This window comes from Apis florea, unplaced genomic scaffold (assembly GCF_048593485.1).
Source record: "Apis florea isolate Af1SG1 unplaced genomic scaffold, ASM4859348v1 contig_3587_pilon, whole genome shotgun sequence".
Lineage (NCBI taxonomy): Eukaryota > Metazoa > Arthropoda > Insecta > Hymenoptera > Apidae > Apis > Apis florea.
Genome location: NW_028256789.1, coordinates 3910001 through 3924845, shown reverse-complemented (window position 1 = coordinate 3924845; position 14845 = coordinate 3910001). Strand labels below are relative to the sequence as shown.

Below are 14845 nucleotides of genomic sequence, written 5' to 3'. Positions count from 1 at the left end.
GTTTTAATAAAGCGCGGGAGTATTAATTTCGAGTTGGATAGGTTTTAAAGGCGACTGATACGATTTCACGGAGTGAAAGAACGGCGCGATCATAAAAAATGGTGGTTCGATTTCGAGGGATGGAATAGTGGATACGTTCGTGGATACGGCGAGATAAGTACACATTGTTCGACACATTGCTCTCGAGCTGTCGTTAGCCGCGCTTAATCACGTTTTTTCGACGGCGATTCCCGCCGACGACCTCAATTTAACGGCACCACGATCGATCCACCAGGAGAGAGTCGAATGCGAATCCCTGTAGCCTCTTAATTGGAAAATGAATTCGACTACGTGTAGATTATTCGCGCCAACCCCTAGTTTCAATACCCCTCGTGCGCGTCGTTTACGCCAATTGTTTCGAGATTCTCCGCCACCGTTTCTCCGCCTTGGATCAAAACTGTGGACGACTTTTACGGTAGCGCGATTAAAGGAAACATTCTCAAGGTAATTTTAATTAAACTTGGCTAAGCTTTCGACTAACCATTCTTAAAAATGAAATACAACGCGGGTAGAGATTATTCTCTTCTACTGGCGAATCGAAAAAAAAAGTGAAGTAAGAGGACGAGCAAGAAGAGAAGAAGAGTAGTAAGAGGAATAAGAGAAAAATAAAGGGAGAACGAAGGGGAGGGACGGAGTGAAAATCGTGGTGGAAAGAGAGAGGTGGGTGGTGGTCGGCCATTGGATCGGGGTCTGGCACGCACCCCCGAATGACAGATGGTATTTTCGCGTATCATGATCGCGGCTAGGATAGTTTCCTATATCGTGGAATATACAGCCCCGGCCTGGCATCGTCGACATGTCGATAGCAGGCCTCGCCGTGCGATACATCCACCGATATCCCCGTACCATGGGCATCCGCGGTCCATCCCCTTCGTTCGACCGCTAAATGGCCAAGCGGAGCCACCCCCATGGTGCTCAATTATTGATACTTACCCCTCGTGCCGCCTAGCATTTCCCCGGCTGCATGTTCCCGATGCGTTGCGTCCTTCGATCCTGCGAATGCATCTCCCAAACACCGCCAAGTCTCCGCTCGAAAACTTATCTGAAAATTAACGAAACGCGTTGATTAGTCGTGGAAAATATTTCTCATTCGAACGAGAAAATTTACGAAAAGCTGTCTAAAAGGAAACTTTGGAAAAAATTTTTTGATCCAAGTCGAATCGATGATATCTCCTTGGCGAAATTGTTGTACACCTTTTTTTGGTATATCATCGGCGTTGATGTCCAAATTTGTTAATCGGGGCAAGTCAAAGAAGAGAGAGGAAGAGAGAGAGAGGGAGAAAGAAAAAAAGAAGAGAATCAATCTATGGGTAGAAAGATGGACGGGAACTAAAGTAAAGTACTAGTTTCGAAGTTTATAAATCGGAAGGAAGAGGGGAAGGGCTGAGAACCGCTGTTGGTCGCAATGGCCTCGATTAACCGTTTGACCGGTTAGAGCGAGTAGTGGTCAACGTTTTCCAGGCGTCCAGGCTCGCCCTATTAGATCTACGGGAAGGCTGGTACAGATACCCGGAGTACAGTGGGCGTACAGTTTCGATGTTTCTTTGCATCCTTGAATTCTGGACGGTTTGTTCCGCGGGGAAAAGATGGACGAAAAAAGAAAAACGGGAGGAAAGTGGCGTCCACTGATTAAAAGTTTTCCGCTCGACATCGTGATCGTTCCTTCGCCGAGTCGGCTCGATGCGAGATTAATCGTGGCTTCTTCGATCAACCCGTCGTAGAAAACCAAAAACCGATATCGGTTCGGATAGAGCATTAGTGGAAAGAAGAGAACGAAGGTAAGAGAAGGGAGAAGAAGAAGAAGAAGAAGAAGAAGGGAAATGCGAACGAATACCATCGACGGTATTGAAAAAATATAATCTACGCCCCACGGTCTTTCCGTAAACTTTAAGACATTCGTCTATTCGAGGCTCGTTCGTCGAAGCGGGAATCGAGGAAAACGAAAAGAAAAGAAAAGAAGCAGCTTCCATAAAGCGATCGGGGAGACCCTCGCCGTTACACCCATAGACGCGAGGCCGCGTCTCTCCTCTAAGTGTATTAGACTCGCGTTTCGGGTCGTGGAAGAAGGTGTGCGGGGGTGGGTGTAAGCCGGAGGACGGTTTCGAAGGGTGCGAGAGGGTGGTCCGAGGCCTGTACCCCGCTAATGGCACCCTCGGGGTATTCCCGGAGAACCCTCTCGTATTTATTATTTAGCGAGGATACCGGTAGGAAGGTGGAAGGAAGTGGGAGAAAGAGAAACGGAGAAGGAGAGTCGAGGGGATGGCGTGAAGGTGTAACGGAGAAGAAGAGCCGGGGGAGAGAGGGTCAGCATTGGCAGGCCACGAGGATTTATCCGCAAACATCACACATCGGTCGTAGACTTCCGTCGAGCACGATTTCGAGGATGGAAACCGCAGGAAATTAACGGTGACACGTGGTCGGGCTGGACACGTGTTTAACCGCGTGCGAACGATGAAAAATACGATATCCGATTGAGGTTGGATGGGAAGAGTTTGGGACGGATGACAATAATTTTGTGAATTTGCATAATCGTGCGTTTTAGATGCGACAGATATGGAAAAATCGTTGAATTTCATTCATTAAACGAGCGTTAGAACTCGGCGAACCAGATAAATTCGAATGAGAAAAAAAAGAAAGAAAAAAAGAAAAAAGAAGCTGATCGAGGATTGATCGGAATGGTATCAATCGAAGAATCGATTCATAGATTACGTAGTGGAAAAACAAGTGGAAAAACATCGGGAGAGGGACAAAAATAATCAAAGAGGGGGAGAGAGGGGTGGAGGGGTATGGACGAGGGAATCGGGAAAATCGGAAACAATTGTCGCTCGTGTATGTTCGAGGAGAGGACTCGTGCGCGCGCAATTTGCGCGTCAGGAAAATGCATGCTTCGATGGCAGCAGCTGCGGGACGTTATTGATACTACATTTCTCCCGATTTGACGAATTGCCGTATTGGACTAATGGTCCGAATACGAAGGCCCCGGCCGATCCAGCCGGCTTCTGACTCGCGGCTTCCTAGCAAAATTGTTGACCCCCCACGTAAAACTATAACTCGCTCATAATTCTCCGCCATTTCGGTCTGGAGAAGCTGAAGGAAAAAACGAGAAAACGTGGTCAAACAAATGGTCGAGGGAAATATCGATACTTCTGCTCGGTTTACTTTTCGAAAATTAATGCCAACGAGCCGAGCCTTTCGTCGTTTCATCGACGTGATTTCGTCGATGAAACGTTATACGAATACAAGTTTTCAAAATTCAAAATTACTCGAAACCACAAATTGTTAAATTTTACTGGCATATTATCTCGGAAAACGTGACATGAATCGTATAAATGGAAACATTCAACGCACTATATAGATTTATGTAACAAATATACGATCTACGTTTCAATCTATTCTAGTATTTGGAACAGGTTCAAATAGACTGATATAAATTAGTGGTTCTTACCAGAAAAATGTGTCGTGACGGTGAATCGAAGCATTTTACGAGGGCACGCCGCTTTTCCCGAACTCGTCATCTTATCGAGAATCAACGTCACAGAAATACCGGGTTATAAATTTGAAAAAATAGGTCGATTAAGAGCATCGATATCCATCAAACTGTCTCTTAAAATGTTCGGCTGGCGGTCGAAACATAATCTCGAAATGGAGAATATAACGATACGAGAACACGTCCAAACACGTTCGAGAGAGAAAAGAAGACTGAGGTATGTGTAGCACTAGCGAGCGATATCGTACAACGTACAACGGGGAAAAAAACGTCAACAAAGACGAACTGCCTATAAGTATAATCTAGAAATATATACAAACTGCTCGATCTAGCACAGCGAAAAATATAAATTTTAGGCAATTAACGTTCTGACTCATACTCATTGAAAAACAATACTTTTTACAATAAGAAATATAAACAGACAATCGAACTATACGACTACATGAATAAAAGGATACGTTTAACGTACGAATATTAATAGAAATTATAGAAATCTCATTACCACGATCCGTTAAATTATTTTTCGCTAATATTTGTTTATTCGATAAATAATTATTCGCTGCACAATGCTTTTTTACATACCTAGCTAAATATCATAGATGAATTTCGATGGACGATGAGAAAACAAATTGTTAATGGCCGACATATTGAATCGTGATTACGTCACAAATTAGAATAATCATTAATTTCATCTATTTTCAAATATCCGTTTGAATATTTCAATTAATCTCGAAATAATTCTTTTAAATTTATCGGAACGAGACAAAATCTAAATATATTTACTCGAATTTACGACTATAAAAACCTTTGATTCGCTTTCCCGCCATTTTCATTTCTGAGACACTTTGATTAATAACTAATTTCTATAAATTTACACTTACCACATTGATTATCCAGTAAAATATCTCGATATTTCGTTGCACAACATTAAACTATTCACTTTCTGATCTCGCAATATACACGATCACCAAGTTTTTTCAATTAATTAACATAAATTAACTTTCAATTAACGAGCATTTGCACCACATCGACTCAACAAGCACTTTTGAGAAAGAAAACATCAAATCAAACGTTCGTCCAATCGGCGGGCGTTAGTGTCGCCACCTATATACGATTCCATAAACTATCACTTCAAGTTGAAGTTATCCACCGCAAATTATCGATTGCCGCCAAATTAAAAATTATTTCTTGAATAAAAATAATCTCATTCTTTTTTTCTTTTTTATAAATATACTTCGATTATGCTGTAATGGTAATTTTTTTATTACTATCATAAAATGAATAGATATCAAAAATATATAATACAATATCATAAAATCATAACATATCATAATATCATAAATTATCATTTTTAGTATTTAATATTTTTTTTGTAAGAAATTCGTGAGCGATGATCTTAAAAAAAAAGTTTAAGATATAAATAAAAATGCAATTTCGATCCTTCCGAATTTTTTCCTTCTTTTTTTTCTTTTTTTTTTTTTTTTCGTAATATAATTACGACTCGGTCGCAATTACTCGGCACTCATATTTTCTATTTTTTTTTTTTTTTCCTCGAATTGATTCAGAAAAATGGCCCCGAAGCCTGAGAAGAAATGAAACTACATTATGCATAGCGCACCATTTTACTTGCTGCATTCTCGGGATGATAATGGCATCGTTTGAAGTGTTCGCGTAATTAATGAAGCTAAAAAAACTTTTGACCCTTAATTACGCTGCCCATTGTATTTGAAGAGTTCTTTTTTTTTCTACGGACTACTATGAAAATACGAATAAAGAAAACGGGCCGTATCGCAATCAACGAATGTCTCCGAGAATATATATTATATAAACGCGATCATTTTTGATCCCTGTTATGCATTTTGACGAATCATATAAATGATTTTGAAATAATTCACATATTGTTTAAATATGGGAAAATATTTGGCGAAACGGTAACAATGTTTCACAATGTCTATTGCCTATCTTCGATTTAGAACTGCTTATGCAAAAGCTATTCTAAGTATGGAAAAATGTTTCTTCTGTTATGAAATTTTCTATTTTATAAGAAAGAAAAAAAAAACCAAGTTGTTGATATTACACTTATAGTTAAACAGTCTTCGTCTAATAATTTATAATTTTTATAATGATCGTAATAAATCGTAGATGCCGATCGAGAAACGCTCGATTTTTTTCAAAGTCGGTATTTCAGAACCGTATATGGTATGACGGTGAAGTCCAATAAAACGAGAGACCCTTTTCCGTGGTCAGAACAAAAGTCCGTTCCGTTTCGTTATTCGAATCGTACGACTGAGAATTGGTCGACAATAAGATATTAAAATGATAATCAATATCCCTTCATTGTTTTTAATAAATGAACGATACTCTTGAACGATAATTAAACGTTTTAAATATAAATATAAACGTGGAGAAACCAACGATCGATCGGTAAGGGATCGTTCCAGTTGCGGATTTGAAGAGTCTCACCGGATAAGAAGAATCCTATGCTCTTTGGAGCACGGTCGGGCAAAGAATTTTTATAACTAAATTTTCAAGTATAATCAAGATCACGGTCATTATTATCCCCAATTACCCATTACTCCGAGTAATTGTGTTAATAGGCTAGGGAGAAACGAACTTCGAGTCCTCGGAGCGAAACTCCACGAAAATCGCTTCGCTATTCCCTCCCTGAAAATTATACCTTTGTGCTTTAAACGCTTTATAACGCAAGCTAACCGTGAGCTCGTACCTATGCTTCGAACCGATGCCTAATTTTCCCTACGATTTAAAAATCGTCGTTACGTACCAACTCTCTCCCCTCCCTCTTTTTTTCGGATCCAGAAAAAATACCCATAGATACCCAAAAATAATTAATCATCATACGTGTATATATTTTCTCGAGTCTCGATCCTCACGATATTCCACCGAGAAAGTGCAAAGTGGCAATATGACGCGACGCCGGGCCAAATTTCAAGACGGACGGACGAAAGGAGACGAAAAACCCGTACGTACACTTTATATATATACATATACAGAAATCTCTTTAGGAATTTAATACTTTAAAAACGCGTTTAACGACGCGAAAAGATCTACCCTATCCAGCGAGTCGTCGGATCGGCGAGAGTGGGTGGGCCCGACACTTGCGAACCAAATCGACCGTCGAGCTTCGCATGGCGGGAGAGAGCGGGGGTTGCGGCGTAAGAGTCGGGGCCCTGAGGGCCCCTCGCTCGGGCCCGGTATGGGAGCGGAGAGGGGCTCGAGGGGGCAAAGGCACATTCCAAGGCAGAACGGCCGCCAGTGAAGGTGGAAGACACGAACAGTCTCTCACGATATTGCGCTCCGTTCCTATCGCTTCCTTTCTTCCTTCGAGAGTCGTCGCTCGTTTTCGACGCCGTGGGACCGTGGCGTGTCGTGTGTGCCGTGCCGTGCTGTGCCGTGCCTCGCCGTTCCGTTCGGTGCCGTGCCGTGCCGTGCAAGTGCCGTTCCTTTCTTCCTTCCTTCGTTTCTTCATGTTGTGCGAGACGCGACGCGATGCGAGCCGACTCTCGGAATCGAATTAACGAGAATTCGACGTGGTCGAAGAAGCCGAGGAGAGAGGCAACATGCATGGGATAGAGTGTTCCGTGGTAAAGAGCAACGGGTGTAGTAAGCTCGTCTTTTTTGGCGCCACGCGTGTCGTTCAACGTTTCGAAAATGCGCACGCCTGCTTACGCGCCACGGTATTCCAGTGGGAAGAGCAAGAAGGAGCAGAGAGTTCGCGTCGAAAATAGACTTTTGCCTCGTGTTCAGATCCGTGGCCCGATCGTCGGGCATGCGGAAGGAGCGTCACCGGGAGACAGTGATTGAGAGGATCCGGCAGACGGGAGCACTTGAATATTCGATCGCGCAGGTGAACCGCAAACTATCTTTTTCTCTTAATACGTGATGGATACGATGGGAGTACTTCCAAGGTACTCGAGTTCTTTTTTCTTCTTTTTTTTTTTTTTTTTTTTTGCATATAATAACGAGAAAGAATTGTATCTCAACGGTTCTCTCTCTCTCTCTCTCTCTCTCTCTCTCTCTCTCTGTCTCTCTTCTTCGTGGAGAAATGTCCGACGAGTAAATTTATATAACCGACGTTTCGAATATATTTTGTATCGCAGAATTTCGTCGGACGGAGTCACGAAGCTGTTGACACGAGCGTTCCATTTATTCGGTGACGGTGAAACCGGTATTCGTAGCAAAAGGGCAAATAGGTAGAGTCGAAACGAACCTCCAAAAATCCTTATATCCGATATAAGGGAGGACGGGGTTTGTCCGCTTCTCAAGACGATCCGAACGTCGATCCCTTCAAATTAAGAATTTTATTCCCCCTTGAACGCGCATAAACGGAAGGTAATTTTCTGCCATCTCGATTGTGGATGCCTATCAATTGTGGACCGTTGCCTCGTTAGTTACGATCGGATTTACGATCATCGTATAAACACCGTGAAAAATTCTTTTTACGAGTCGAGCAGTTCGAGTGCGAGAATCGTCTGAAACGGAGGCCAACTCTCCGAGGAGAGGGGAAGAGAGAGGAGGAGGGAGGGAGGGAGGGGAGGGATTCGTCGGGTTTTCTGCTCGAACGAAATTAAATCCACGTGCCAGCGGAGCATTCCCATTCTTCGTTCGATCGAGAGATCGGCGGAACGACAGAAAAACTTAACCGCGTCCGAGGCAAACGCGATCGGCATCGAACTTGGCCATGGCCTTCAAAGCGTTTGCGCTCTCGTATAACGAGATACGAGGAATGTAAGTTGCCGGGAGTCGACCGCTCTTACTTACGAGAGAATCTCAACCTCCAGCCTGCCTCCTCCTGCCTGTTCAACTAGATGCCCGATACCAAATGCGCTTTAAGGTAGGGGCCGTTGTTGCGATCGATTTTGCAGGTGAAATACAAGGGGGCCATTAGGCTAAGCAGATTTCCCTTTAAAGTGGGATCGACTCGCTTCCCACCGTTAATGGATAATAAGAAGATCGATAAGACACGATGTTTTTCCTTCTTTTTTTCGCGATTTAAAACACAAAACGAAAACTTTCTCCCTCCTATTCTTTGCGTATGGATTATCGAACGGATTATCCTGCTTATAGGAGCACGTATCGATTTTTCTGAAAGGCCGTGATGATCGTTAGTCAGAATTCGTAAACAATTTCTTAACAAGCTAATACGGAAGGAATTATAAGGGTGGGATTCTTTCCAAATAAGTACAATGCCGGCCTATGAAAGCCACTTCTTCGCAACTCGAGAAGAATCGCCTCTAATTCTATTCGCTAAAGAATATTTGTACAAGTTCGTTCCTCGAAAGCTATTCGCACGAGAAGTTTTAACGACGGAAGGCGCTAATAGGCGCCTGAGAAAGTTTTTTTCCGCGTTTCCGCGCCCGGAACGGATGCGATATCCGCAGTTACCATCATCCTATTTACTCCAACCCCGTAATTGGCAGATTCGTTAATACGATCGCCTTGATTTTTCCTCCTCCTCCTCTACGGATCACCGAGCAACCGTTGATTTACTACTTTCTTGTCACTCCCCTCCCTCCTCTCCGCCCATTGATATCCGCGGGATATATTGGGGGAAGGTATCTCGTTTTATTCCTTTCACACGCGCCATTTCATCGAATGAATTTTCACCACGAATTTTCGTGATCCGGAACGATTTATCAAGTTGGACGAGAGAGATTATTCGTTCGCGGATTCGATACGAAAACGGGAAGAGGCCGGATCCTTTTCTAGTTCTACGAACGATTAATTCTATCGATCGATCGCGGTTACGTTATATTTTCAGGTATTACGATGTCCCAACCGCAATTGACCACGGATCTGGACGTTCCGGAAAATCCGCAACACTCTTGCCAATGCTCGGCGATGAGCAGCATGGATTCCATGAGAGCGCAGAGGGAGCGGGGCGTGGGAAGTACAAGAATTTCCAACAGCCAAGAACTCCCTAGGGGTTTGGAGGCGCTTCAGAGCGCTTTCGAGCCGATAAGAAGGCTGGAGAGCCCGTTGTCCCATCACCACCATCATCATCATCAGCAAGAAGGGCAACAGATGAATTTGGAGAGTGGCAGGAACGCGGACATGCTGGAACATCAGGCGAACGTGAGATCGATGGAGGGTCAGGGGGCGATTTTGTCGAGACACGGTCACAATCTTTCGTGCAGCCCGAGGAACTTGGACCTCTCGCGAAACTTGGCGTTCGAGGCAGCGAGAAGAGTTCAGGAATCCGGCAACAACTTGCAGGACAACAACGGCCAACCAAGCGGCCCATCCAGCCCTTTGCTCGAGTCCGCCGGCCCGGCTCTTCTCGCCGAGACGAAAGATCTGGACAAGCAGCTCGAGGATCACGGTGGTGTCTCTCTGTCGCAGAAAGCGGCCACCACCTCGGGCAAAGACAAGCTGAAGACGAGCATTCAGCAGGTTCTGAACCCTTACCAGCATCATCACGAGGCTGCCTCGGCCGAGCGCAACACCGTCCACGGCCACTTCCACGGGGACGCGCACGCTCACGTGCACAAGCATGCCGACAACTTTCGAGGCGGCGCGAATTTGGACGTGGTCGGGGACGGGTTGATGGGGTTTCAGCAACACGGTCAGCGGCAACACACTCATCATCATCACGCGAAAAGCACGGGCGTTGCGGGGGGCCATCATCACGGGCCAACGGCCGTCCACCATTCCCACGGCCCCCCCCGTGAAGGAATAGCGGGCCATCATCACGGAAATCTCGCCACCCACGTCCACGGAAACGTGTCTGCCCCCTCGAGTCAAAATTCGACGGGAAACCCGGGTGGCCATCACCATCCGAATCCGTCCACCGCCGCCACAACCGCCACCACCACCACCACCATGATCCACAGAAATTCGCCGACCAATCATCACCGCCTCGCCGCCCATTATCCATCCAACTCGGGCTTCTCCAGCGATCACCACGGCACCTCGAGCGCGATGAGCGGCGCCTCGTCCAACTCGAGCATGTTGAACCACGGCGGATCACCGGCGGTGCACCGGCACGTGGTCAACGCGAACAGCAGTCTGTCGACCACGCCGCTCGCTAGCCATCATCATGGCAGCTCGTCGGGAAGTTTGACCGGGCATTCCAGCGTGAATCATCATCACGTTAGTTCGGGCATATCCTGTGAGTCTTCCTCGTCAAACGCCAATACGAGAGCGCATAGTCGTTTAGATCACGTCCACGATCATCATCATCATTTACAACAGGTGCATTCGTTGCACCCCAGCCACCCCGACGCGCCCCGGCAAAGGGACGCCAGAGCTCCGTCCAGCCTCGAGCATCACGGCCACCATCACGGCCACGTGCACGCCCACGCCCATCAGCATCCGCAAAATAACGATACCAAAAATACGTCTATCATCGGGGTGGACTCGATACAGGTATCTTTTTCTATCCGGCGGGAAATTTCATTCGAAATTTCACCGAGTCGTATTACGAGAGCGAAACGATTTCGACGAAATCTAATCGCGCCTGTGCCCGACAACCAACCTCCATTAATCACTCGCGGTTATTCCACGATCGCTTCTATATATATATCGCTGTTCGTTTCACCGACGCGGCGTTAATTATTATTACTCGGGCGAACAATTTCGTACATATTTCTCTCTCGATCTTCTTTCTTTCTTTCGCAAAGTGACGATTTTTAATCGTCCAGGTGTCGGCCCCTTCGAAGAGTAAGTGCCAGTGTCACGTGGTGCAAACTGGAGGAAACAAGAGAGGGCAGGAGGGCGAAAGCGACGGAGGTGTGGAAGTAACATCGAGAACGCATCAACCCCCCGCGCTACCTCCGCGGCCACCCCCCAGGCCAACCAGACGATACGAAACAACGTCCGTCGATCAATGTGAGTATTTTTCCATCGAGATCTCGTTTTTTTCTTTCTTTTTTTTTTTTTTTTTTTTTTTTTGAAAAGACTACTCGTTCTTCGAGATAGCCATCTCGTTTGATTCGCCGAATCGATATCGAATCGTGCACAAGTTGGCTCGCGCCAGTTCGAACAGTGGCAAATACGCTTCGATTTGCGCTCGAAGCGAACTCGGACGAAATTAGGGGGGAAGAAGGGTGGCTCCACCCTTGGTTCGAGGGTTGGATCAGCCAGAACGTCTGCAGTATCAGCGGCGATGACAGGCGGGAATCTTTTATCAATGGTGGACACGCGTTATCGACGCGTTGAGACGCATCGTTGACCGATTCTGCTCGGGGAAACAACCCCCGTGGAATTTCAACCCTCGACCGCGTCGAGTCGCTGGAATCGTGACGGTATATCGACCAGTCGATGCCCGCAGCAACCGAGAGCAGAAGCATCGTGTCGAAGAATGCTGGGAATCGGGCGAGGGGTATACGATACTTTTACCCTCGCTTCCATTAATCCGAGTTGGCTGGGCGAATGGCCGTGAGAGGAATGCCATTTTGGATGTCCTTTCAAAGGAGTCCCAAGCCTCGCCTTCGCCCTCGACACCACCACCACCACCACCTGTGGGACACCTCGGCGTGCGGGCCAGCAGAGATCTCGTGGAGTGGCACTCGAGTCGTTGTGCTCTCGCGTTCGTTTCAAAAAAAAAATCGGGCGGCCGACGTCGTGAAAGAAGGAACAGACCAAGGATCCAACGCGACGACAAACGTGGGACCTTCGTAAAAATTTGCGACCAACCGGAATCATTTCGTTTCGAATGATAATAAATATAATCGACGATTTGGTGATTGCCGATGCTCGATCGAACATCTCGATTAAACGAGAAAACCTTGAATCGACCTTGGGAGGACATCCCCTTGCGAGTGCGACATGTGACATGTGACGCGCGCAAATATGAATCGACGAATCGTTCCAGTGTTATCGTGTTAATTTTAACCTCGTCGATTTTCCCGATTTTTCGTATCGCTTCGAAAGTCGAATAATAAACGATCTCGTCGACTTTTTGAATTGTCTCGAGGAAAAGTATCGTGGCACGTGTCGGTTGATAAAGGACAAAAGACAGTGATCGAAACGTGTCGGTGTTTATCTTGGAGAAGGGAAGTTTGTTCGAGAAGAAAGATGGATGGATATCCAGTGCTCCAGATAGTCCGTTGTCGACTCGGAATGGAAATGGAGATGGATAACCAGGGTTATCCGTTCACAATGGCGGCACACTCGCATTCCCACTTACCACATCCGGCAAACCACGCGCACTTACCGAGATCGCATTACCCTCACCCCTGCGGTATGCCGATTAACCCTTCTTGTTAATTTATCAATCGGCCCTCCAACCCCAATCTGTCTCCACCACCGAGCCTGGATACCCGCATAATATCCTATTAGTTATTCCATTAAGTCGCTTTTCTCGTATACGATACAGTTATCGAAATAATTAATAATCCACTCGAATATTCCTACACTTGTTGTTTTTCGCCACAGAGGAAGAGGAGCGTTTCGTATTTACTTTTGCATACCAGATGATTATTTGCAAAAATATTAATTTTCCTTTTTACATTCGAACGATTAAAAAAAAAAAAAATAACAAAGTATATATAAATTTCGAGTTAGGAAAGTGCACACTTTCCACTGCATTATCCACGTTCTAATTTTATACGTTTAAAGATTTGTGTTGCAGTTAGGTGTAGAAGGTCGCGTGGATAACGAAAGGTTACCGTATAAATAGATATCGACAGGATTCTATATTAAACGGGATTAAAATTTTAAACGTCGTACGGGTGGGATAGGTTGAAAAATTTTTAATTATTTTTACCAGAGATTCGCTTGAAATAAACTCGAAGAGAATTCGCGCGAAGGAAGAATGGAGAAGAATAAGAAATTATAGGCGGTTTATCTGTACGATTGCATACAACGGGGGCTTTGCCTTTTCAAGGAAAATCGAAAAACCTGTCGTTTCCTTTTACCCTTGAAACCCATTGTGCGTGTTAAATTCCAGTTTCGCTTCGGTTGCCTCGAAAGCAACGTTTCACCAAATCGTAACTATACCTAAGATTCCTATATACAGATATACATAGAGGAAGGTGCACCTTAGGTTCTTCCCATTCACAAAAAGTGGCAGGTACTCTAAGAAATTTGGTAGAATGGTTTCGAGTCAGTGGGAATCTGGACAGGTCAGATTTTCTGAAAAAAGGAAATTCCTCTCTTTCGAGGAATTCTGTCTTCTTGAAATTCGACAATATTTCGTATTCGTCAAAACACCTTCGTTCAACACACGTTTCTTTCTCCCTCGCGAAACGTTCGTTCTCAATGGCATTCTCGTTCTCAATAACGTCGATCGTCGATCGTTCCTCTTCTCAACAGAATTTTTCAACTCGAAGTCGTCGGTCGCATAATCTCTCATAGATTTTGCTCGTAGGCAGAAAAATAATTAGAATTTTTAATTACGAAAGATGATCTCTTCCCATTCGTATTCTAACCCTATAGAAAGACACAGTGTCATTCTTTATTAATAGGAAACCTGATTAAAAAGTTCAGCTCTGTCGATTCTGTCTCTCTTGGAGAGAGAGAGAGAGAGAGAGAGAGAGAGAGAAAATCTGCTATTGTCTTTGAAGCAACGACGCTTCCATCGCTCAACATTCATTAAAGGAATTTCCAATACAGCGTACTCGGCTCAATTGGAAGCTTTGACAACAAAAGTTGAGCCCGAATGATCGAGAATGAAATGCTGGTCGGCTACGTGTGATGAAAAAAGCACCACCTATGCGCTCAACGTCAGGATCGCTTTGAAAGCAATTTTCCACGCATCCGTACTTCGCTACAATACTTTTTTACATTCGAATCGACGGTTCGACGATAAGTTGAAAGCGACGTGACACGACGTTGGTCGAACAACGATACTTCCCCAGAGGGGTCTAATTAAAAGAAACTGATAAAAGAGGAAAGAGATAGAGGCGATCTAGGAAGGTAATAATCCGATCGACTAACGAGATTCGAGGAATTTCGCTCGTTTCCTATTGTGGTCGGGTCAAAGCTCCCGTTTCTTCGGTTCTCACGCAAGGACAATCATTATCCCGTGAAGGAAGGAGGCGTTTCGATGGGAATAAGTCTCTGCGGGATCTTTTCTTTTCTTTTCTTTTTTTTTTTTTTTTTTCCCGAAAAGGGTCGATAGTCGTACAAAAGATTCCACCACGTTCGGCCACCGTGAAAATATCCTTCCACCTATTTCGTAACACGCCCTTTGAAGGAAAGATTCGAAATATTACGTCACGCTTCTTCATTCCCCAAAGATGAAAAATATTTGCCCGTAACCGTGTCCTCATTCAGGATATACGAAGCGTAACGAACGCTCCTTCTTTCTCCCTCCCCCCCCCTCCTCTCCCCTTTCTTTTTCTTTAATCCCCCTCG

General features: G+C 45.0%; 1 protein-coding gene across 2 annotated transcripts in view; it reads left to right on the top strand.

Moving 5' to 3' along the window:
* The first annotated feature begins 3580 nt into the window (after positions 1 to 3580).
* Positions 3581 to 14845, top strand: part of LOC100863156 (uncharacterized) — a 15654-nt gene continuing 4389 nt past the window's right edge. Inside the window, exons 1-3 of one of the 2 annotated variants that reach the window (XM_086914306.1) lie at positions 3581 to 3743; positions 9306 to 10912; positions 11188 to 11374. In XM_086914306.1, coding sequence (XP_086770432.1) covers positions 9314 to 10912; positions 11188 to 11374 — 1786 coding nt within the window. In that variant the 5' untranslated portion in view covers positions 3581 to 3743; positions 9306 to 9313. Of the gene's footprint in view, positions 3744 to 6821; positions 7392 to 9305; positions 10913 to 11187; positions 11375 to 14845 lie in introns of those variants that run through there. The other variant, XM_012494043.3, reaches the window with a different exon arrangement.